This window comes from Xylocopa sonorina, chromosome 4 (genome assembly GCF_050948175.1).
Source record: "Xylocopa sonorina isolate GNS202 chromosome 4, iyXylSono1_principal, whole genome shotgun sequence".
NCBI lineage: Eukaryota > Metazoa > Arthropoda > Insecta > Hymenoptera > Apidae > Xylocopa > Xylocopa sonorina.
This window is the reverse complement of record NC_135196.1, coordinates 12,023,839-12,032,285: the sequence shown is the minus strand read 5'-3', so window position 1 is coordinate 12,032,285 and position 8,447 is coordinate 12,023,839. Positions and strand designations below refer to the sequence as shown.

Genomic DNA, 8,447 nt, shown 5'->3' with positions numbered 1-8,447 from the left:
ACGCATATGTATATAACAAACACATATATACGGAATATGTCACAAAGTATGAAGCATTTGGTAAATTAGTTACACACGGAATAATAATACTTTCAATAATTCTCCGGTAGATTTTACTCGAGCAACGTCAAAAGATAAAAATCTCTAAATAGATGTATACAGTGGGAGATCTCATAATCGGCAACTGTTTTCGTGGCTCGTGCACGAACAGAAGTATTAATCTTACATGTTGCAATACAAACGGAGAGCAATTACCATCCACTGAGAAATCACACCACTGATAGAAAGAACCATTTTCTATCGAGTTCTTTCAACTCATAATTCTGTGACACGAAACTGCCCACTGTCCAATAGGATAAGTAGTTCTATACAATAGAAGTTCGAGCGAATTTCCATTAGATGACCGCTGCATTTGCATTAGCGTCATATTGTTCGATCGGTGGAATTATTTTCACGTAACGCATACTGCCAATTTTCACATTAAAACTCTAATTACTGTATGCAACATTTATTTCATCTATTCTTTCTCTCTCTCTCTCTCTCTCTCCCTTTGTGTGATTTCTTATTGGACGGTTATGCTATGCGTTTGTATCACTGAAGCCAATATGCCAGAATAAAATAACTGCCCGTGTTTGTAAGTGCATGGACGAAAGTGACTATATTTTGTTTTTCCTAACAGCTTTCTAGTGATTTTTTCCGACGAGCTTTTCAAATTTCCAATTAAACTGCCACTTGACACCACGACTATGCGGATTATTCTTTCCATATAGCGATCGTAATTAAATGAGAAAATCATCTGAATATAAATCAAATGAACTTAATATACGTTTCCAACAGTTTTACTTAAGAAGATATGAATTATAGTTTCATACGTAAAAGAGCGATTACCATTAATGTCGATGAAGCGTTTAGGAGAGGAGAATTTAAATGAAACCTGAACGAGTATGCATGTTTGTATCTCCTCTTGGGTTTTAATATAGAATTTCTAATTGTACGTGTGAAAGTTCAGAGCTTCAGAAAGTTGTCACACTAAAAATGTCGAAACTGTTCATCCTCTGATCAAATGCATTCCTTTCCGATGAAAATTTGGATGGTGTAAAGAATGATATCTTTTTATATATAATAGTAAGAATGATAATTATTTTGGTTCTAAATGATGAATGGATAGATAATCAATAATTATGAATAATTAATCCAATAAGAATTCGAAGGATATAACTGTTACAGTAAAACATGATACAGAATACATAATCATCCTTGTTTCCTTGTACCGCCTATCTCTTTTGATACTATACCATTAAAGATGTTCAGGCGTAGAATTATTACTATGTTTGTCTTTACGTACGTCTACACTTTCCATACTGAATATCTGTTTGTAATAAATTACACGTACTCATCCAAGGTAAACCATGAAGATCGACCATCCAAAATTTCTCGTGGCAAAGGAATGTCGAACACACATGATGTAACTGCAGAGTTGCTGCGGATTTGTGTAAATAAGTGCGGAGAATGTTGACTCTCACATTTGGTGCGGTTTATTGAAGTAATCGTGTTTTGAATTGAAAGCGTTGCATGTATCCAAGAGCAGAAACACCAGGGAGTGCAGGATTAGTCGCGTATCTGAAAAATGAATTGACAGAAGGGTCAAAGAAAGAAAGGGAACGAAAAGGAAACAGAGAACGATAGGATTTGACCAGCGTTGAAATAAACTTTTTTGATACATTTTATATAAATATAAATCAAACATTAACAACAATTAGATATGTTAAAAAGAGGGCATAATAAATGCTGAAAGCTGAAATTAAAACATTGTAACAGTCATTGGCTTTCAATTAATTGTTTAATTAACATTTGAATTACTTTCCTCAATATTATTTTCGTATTCCCATTACTTTTCTGTAATGTTTAAAAATTGACAATATTCCACATAAGAACTGTTGCTGGAAATAAATAATTGTAGCACAGAGTAGAAAGTATATATTTCTTTTATTTTCTTTTATTTTCCACTCTCTTTAATGCGATATATTTTACTATTTTCAGTTCATCACGTTGCTTAATATTTTGAATTATGTGTATGTTGTTAAAATAAATACGTTAACTTTATTTTAATAAAACTCAATAGTTTTATGGTAATTTTTTGTATATTTCAGTAGTTTTACTATATTTTATTTTATATTTCTCTCTTTAGAGGTAAGAGAGAGAAAGTTATATAAGAATAGAGAGAGAAAGTTATATAAGCTATAGGAAAGAGTGAGACAGATGCTGCGAACCCTACTCTAGGACCCGTGGCGCCATCTCTGTGAAAAGTGGTGAACTAATGTTTCAGCTTTTATCCGAGAGATGGCGCTAGTGCTTCACTAGTTCACTTCGCTGTCGATAACGCTGTGCGACCAGTTTGAGCACTTTTCACAGAGATGGCGCCACGGGTTCTAGAGTATGGTCGGTAGCATCTATCTCACTCTTTCCTATAGCATTCTTATATATCTTTCTCTCTCTTACTTCTACAGCGAGAAATATAGAATAAACTACAATAAAACTATTGAAAAATACATCCCGGCGAAATGAAAAGAAAAAGAGTGAAGAGAAAAGATACGATTAATAAAGTTAAATCAATTAAGCAGTTACTAATAGTTAGTAATAACTGTAAGTTTAATGAAACTCTAACCAGATTTAAATAACAATAAATTACAAAAATGCAAGTTAATTGTTACAAGTTAATGATACATAAAATCCATTTGTAATACATCTTATATAACTACAACTTAAGCAAATTATAATATATACATTAATATAAAATGATTTTTATATTATTTTTATGTTATTGAAAGTTAAATTAATATTAGGATATGCATTGAGTATCATTGAATACGTAACATGAATATTCTTTCTCCATTATTTACTATAAATGTTCCTGGATTTCTTTGAGCTGTCGTACTAATCCTGGACTTGCAAAATCTAAAGGGGTTTTCTTCTGTTTGTTCATTAACGACACGCTAGCACCATTTTTTACCAACAATTTAGCTTCATCGACGCGGTTTTCCTCGCATACCAAGTGTAGTGCACTGTTACCGTCAGTGTCTTTACTATCTATAAAAAAAAGTTGTAAACATATTTCAATGGATTTAGGAACATTATCGGATTCATGAATCTAACAAACAATTGAAAAAAGCAACGATCTTTTTTGTAGAAAAATTAGAATTAAGAACCCACCAATATCTAAATCACGTCCGTACTCAATGAGGAGCTTCACAATTGCAATATTGCCTTTTGAAGCGGCTCTATGCAATGGTGTGGCACCACGATTGTCTGCAATGTTTACATTAGCATCTTTTTCTAATAGTGCGACACAAATTGATTTCCAGTTCTTTGACGCAGCGTACTGTAATGCTGAATGTCCTTGTTGTGTTTTAGCATTAACATTTGCTCCTTCGTTAATTAACGTATTAACTACTTTCTCGCGACCTGCAGATGCTGCCAAAATTAATGGTGTCATATCCGTCTAAAGTACAATTAAAACATTTTGTTACAAGTAATACATCAGCGATAATCAAAATATGTAAATATTTAAAACTATTTACTTATTCTTTTTCAATGTAATTAATACGAAAAGTCTCTGACAGTTTAATATCGAAAGTAGCAGGTTCAAGTTATTAGTAAAAGAAGCTAAAAAGATTATTTTATTCTGGAGGAACATTGTTTAGCGGGTAATTTGAATGCTTATTGATTTATCTACGTATAGTAAGTTTAAGAAATCCCTAACAGAATAAGGAGAATCCTATTGGCTTCTTGTTCTCTTCCAGGGTTTAATTCGAATTAGTAAATAAAATAGATTATTTCCACTTACGTCGTCGGTGGGATCAACCGGTACATCGAGGGACAGTAAATATCTGACTAAATCATCATGCCCTCCAAGTGCTGCCCAATGTATTAACATTCGGCCGTTCTGAAAAAAATAGATTCGATCAATCGCATAACCTCGAAACGTGTTAACGGCTAGACGGTTACTTACGTTGTCCGTAGCAGTTTTCAATAGTTCGTTCTCGCTTAAGAAAGTCCTGAGATCCGTGATTTTACCACGGTAGGCCATGTCATACATCGATTCGGACATAGTTTCTATTTTAGTTTCTATTCGAGTACGAATGGGACGAGTATACTTGAATTATCAACAGAAATTGTATTTGGAGACAGAGAGAAAATGACAAGCTAGAATTGAAAACAAAGACGGATCTCGAGCGATGTTGCGTCTACTTTATTTTATACAACCAATAAGAAATGATGTTACTAAATGGAACCAGTTCCTATTGGACGGTTCTCAGCTTGTGCTTCCTTAGTATCGTACAAGGTGTACGAAAGACCAATACACTGCTGTACAATGCAGTTCACAGCGCCACGTGCAATTCTGTAATTAATCGATTTAATTGAATTCATCATTTCGAATTGAACACAATTTTTACAACACTACAAATAACAATATTAATGAAAATATTCCTATATAGTACTACCAACTACATCGTTAATCAGTATTTAGTGATATTAGTACGTTATTACTAAGAGCGGATTGCAATGTAATAATAACCGACACAATTTGCAAAGAAAACTATTCTGCAATTGAAAAGGAAACATGTTTAGATTTTTTAAATTTCATTTATTAATCTGTACTCCTCTATGTACAAGACTGCGCCTGCTAAACAATCCTCTCCCTATGATACAAGACAGAGATCCATTTATGAATATAATTGTATCTCTTCACCAAAATTATTTGATATTCTGCAATCAATTTTTTTAATCACATTCGATTAAAAAAAAGAGACGAAATCAATAGACAATTCCAGATTAGTGTTCACTATTTAGGTCAGTGTCGATACTAACTGTGAAGTCTTTTAGCAAAAGACTAACAATAGTGACGCACACTAATTAATCTAAAACGTAATTCATCTGTCAAAGATAAAATTTCTTAAGCTAATCAAAAGGAATCAATAATTTAAAGCACTCTAAAAGTACTGCCCATAAAAATTGTGCTCCGACTTACAAAATTCGCTGCAACATTTTTGGTTTCTTGCAATCTGTATAATTAATTCGTTTTTACCATAGTTTGCTACAAGTGAAATCAATTAATCTATATGCATTTTTTTTACGTACATTATTGACGTTGCATTTCGCTTTTCCTCAACTTTTCTTAGACACTTTGGCGTAAAATGAAAATACGAATAAATATATTAAGCCGATGGCTGTGAAACTGACGCTGATCTGTATTTTTTTTACATTTTAATCGCGGGCCTTTTAATTCTTCCTGAATCTACTTTTTTTTCGTTAACACGTTCAGTGCGGGTGTCGAGGAACATTCGTATTCTATTTAAAGGCAAGCGTGGGCACTGTACCGATGCCATTACAAAATTAATTCGTTTGGCAGTTTAACTCTTTGGGAACGCGTGCAACGATAGAGTACCATATTTTAACTATTTCTTTTGCTAGACTTTTTGTAGATAACATACGACACAAAAACTATGAATTTTTAATATTCCTTTAATTTTAAGAGAAATCTGTTTGCAATAAAGCACGCCTGGTCAATGTAACGAATTTCTGGTTATTTATTTCAACATTTCCTATTGCTTTATTTCATTTCTATACGCTGTACGTGTAAAATAAATAATCGATTTTAGCTGTCGACACTCGGCATTGAATTAATAAAGATGATAAAAAAAATTGAACAGTACAGTGCGTTTTAAACAACGCACAGAACGTGTTAACCGAGGATAATGCATAATTGTAATAACAAGTCGAACAAAAAGATTTGTTTCGTTTTACTTCAGAATAAAAACAAATTTCGTTATTATGGATAAAAATCCGACTGGATTATGTAGCACTTCATATTATACGATTGCAGCATCCTAAGTCATTTTTAATGTTACTACTGTTATCACGTTATTTTCTATACAATGCAAATTAATTCACATAATACATCTCCCTAATTCCCACTTAACTTTTATATATTTATAAATTAGTAATTCCCCGTAAGTAAATTATTCATTTGTACGCCGCTATAAAGTGATCTTTCACTTAAAAATCGAACACTAAAAAATAACCATTTACAAGTTTTCATCTCTTCTTCCCAACTAAATAACTCTAAAGAATACGTATACTCTTCTTTTTCACGTATGGCTTATTTATGTACAACGAATCATTTAAAACATGATCTAATCAACGTGAAACAGCTGCTTTTTGTTTAAAAATAAACACATTAAGTTTGCTTATAGTTCATTTTTGTAATTGTAGAAAGGCGGAGCGTTGAAAAAATGATCATTTAAGATTCTTTGATAAACGTGCATGCGATTGAATGTAATACTGCAAGTTTTGGAATCTACGTCAGTGTTTAAGAAATGTTTGCTTGTAATCCATACTTTAAACAAAGTAATATACTTTAAACATTTCTCACTATTTATACAAAAGAATTGTGCGATATTAAGGGAGAAGCTTAAAAAAAGAAAGAAAAAGAAAAAGAAAAAATGGTTGTTAATATCATAGGAATGTTAAGTTAACATTAAATAGTATCAACTATTTAAATATCGGTAAGTAATACTTCCATGACAACATTGCAGCTTATTAAAAGAACAGAATTTATAATTATCAGACTTTCTTCCAAGTATAATCATTGCTATTCACAAGAACAATATTAGAAAGGAAAAGATACTGCAATTTATGTACAATTTTAATATAATTAGACGTCGTTCACTTACTTTTATAATGATATTACTCGAAATTTACGGTGTATTAATTATTGATATAGAAAGAATAATTTTCGAAAATGTACTGTACAAATTTACAATTAATTATGAAAAAATCATGTTTTTTTTTTTTTTAAACAGGAATTATAATAAAGAAGCTAATTTGTACAACTTAATTTCAATAATATAAATTAAATTGTTCATTTTATCATCGCTCCGACAGTCTTTCAATACATACTGTTAAAAAAAGCAACTTATCTGCATTTACCCTCATAATTTGCTTGGCGTTCAACAAACAATTGTCTCAAAGTAATCCACCCTTTCGTCCAAACAGAAGCGAGCTAATAGTTCCCAAAGCGGATTGCGCAGGAGATTCTTTTGTAACAGTAATAGGGATCGCGGTTGTAACTTGTCCGAGATCAGGTCTCGTAGCCCTAGCACCAGTTCGTCTTTGTCTATTCGATTCTCTGTTTGGCATTAATTCATCTTGTTTATTTTCATTCGTCTTCCGTTTCGTCGACGAGGAATCACTAACAGCGGAAGAAAGTGAAAGTTTCTCTTGACTTCCACTCGAGGACATGGAACTTTTCAAGAAAGTTAGTTGAGCCATTGGACTTTCGGTAGTACGTCTAGTGTATAAAGAACCTTGTAACGCTAACGGCGAGATAGAGGAGCCAACCGTCGACGCCATAATAGTATCGATACCTATTCTCTCAAGTTTTTCTACTAAACGAATACTGGTAAGAGCTTTCTTGTCGGACCTAGACAACATAGTTCGTTTTCTCTTCACCTGTTAAAGAACAAGAACAATATTACAATCTGTTAATAATAAAAATAGCATCAGTTATTCTTTCCATCGTACTCTAAGAAATTTAACTAAATAGGTAATATGAATATAATTTTAACAATATCTTATCCTTCTTAATTGTATGATTATTTTCACGTACCTCTGTCTCTCCGCCAAATGTCCGTTTCAATAATTCAGCTCCACTGGATAATAATCCTAAGGAAAGTCCACTCTCTGGTATTGGTGAACTTGATCGACTTTCTGGAGGGCTAATGTCAGGACTGTTACAAGGCGTGGCGGTAGGTGTAAAATTTTTCTTCTCATTTGGAGTTAACTCAGAAGAAGGCGTTACAGCTTTTATACCTATTTTAAACCAATAATTAGTTTAGTAAATGTGTTCATTTTAAAAATGATTCTAATTCAAAACAAAACACTTTGCTTTTTGTTAACTGCAAAAATTGTACGAGTTGTCTTGAATTTTGAAAAGTGAATACCTCGTTCGTTCAACATTTTTGCGAGTCCAAGGGTTGTTGAAAATGTTGAAGTTGAATTCCTTCTACTTAACGTTCTTGGGGTGCTCATGCCAGAATTTAAAGCACTACTGGGTGCTGTTGCAACTCTACTACCGACAATACTTGGTGTTACACTAGTATGATCGTCGGGGTGAAGAACAGTACTATTGGTGAAAGTATATACGGAGTCCGTTTCTTGAAAGAGTTTGCCGGGGTTAGTATACTCCTCATCTTCTTCAAGATCACTTAAAGTAAAAGTGACTAGGCCTAAGTCTTCCAATCCACGACCTCCTCGTGTTTTTACTCCTGGACGTTCTTCCAAAAGACCACCTAGACACATAAAGTAGACGTTAACACTTTGAGTGTCACGTCACCTGTATCTGAGTAAGATGTAAGTTTCCGTAGCTGGATAACGGTTTTACATGT

The 8,447-nt window shown here is 32.9% G+C and overlaps 2 protein-coding genes across 5 annotated transcripts in view; both read right to left on the bottom strand.

The window, feature by feature from the left end:
• Nucleotides 1-2,791: 2,791 nt before the first annotated feature.
• On the bottom strand, nt 2,792-4,114 carry LOC143422826 (uncharacterized). The gene is made up of 4 exons (XM_076893761.1): nt 4,010-4,114; nt 3,845-3,943; nt 3,211-3,499; nt 2,792-3,087 (listed from the first exon to the last, which is right to left on the bottom strand). Exons 1-4 carry the CDS (start codon nt 4,106-4,108, stop codon nt 2,900-2,902), a joined length of 675 nt encoding a protein of 224 aa, XP_076749876.1. The 5' UTR covers nt 4,109-4,114; the 3' UTR covers nt 2,792-2,899.
• Nucleotides 4,115-4,228: 114 nt separating this feature from the next.
• The window catches only part of Milt (trafficking kinesin-binding protein milt), a 29,388-nt gene continuing 25,169 nt past the window's right edge, over nt 4,229-8,447 (bottom strand). For 3 of the 4 annotated variants that reach the window (XM_076894495.1, XM_076894494.1, XM_076894497.1), the window contains 3 exons: nt 8,004-8,351; nt 7,670-7,872; nt 6,856-7,512 (listed from right to left, as the gene is read on the bottom strand). In XM_076894495.1, the coding sequence (XP_076750610.1) occupies nt 7,027-7,512; nt 7,670-7,872; nt 8,004-8,351 (1,037 nt within the window). In that variant the 3' untranslated portion in view covers nt 6,856-7,026. Of the gene's footprint in view, nt 4,400-6,855; nt 7,513-7,669; nt 7,873-8,003; nt 8,352-8,447 lie in introns of those variants that run through there. The other variant, XM_076894493.1, reaches the window with a different exon arrangement.

Excerpts from the sequence above, each read along its gene's own strand:
- LOC143422826 (XM_076893761.1), bottom strand. The coding sequence starts at position 4,108 with ATGTCCGAATCGATGTATGACATGGCCTACCGTGGTAAAATCACGGAT. Across the intron at positions 3,944-4,009 it reads TGAAAACTGCTACGGACAAC|AACGGCCGAATGTTAATACA; the intron begins GTAAGTAACCGT and ends TATTTTTTTCAG. Across the intron at positions 3,500-3,844 it reads CGGTTGATCCCACCGACGAC|ACGGATATGACACCATTAAT; the intron begins GTAAGTGGAAAT and ends ATTGTACTTTAG.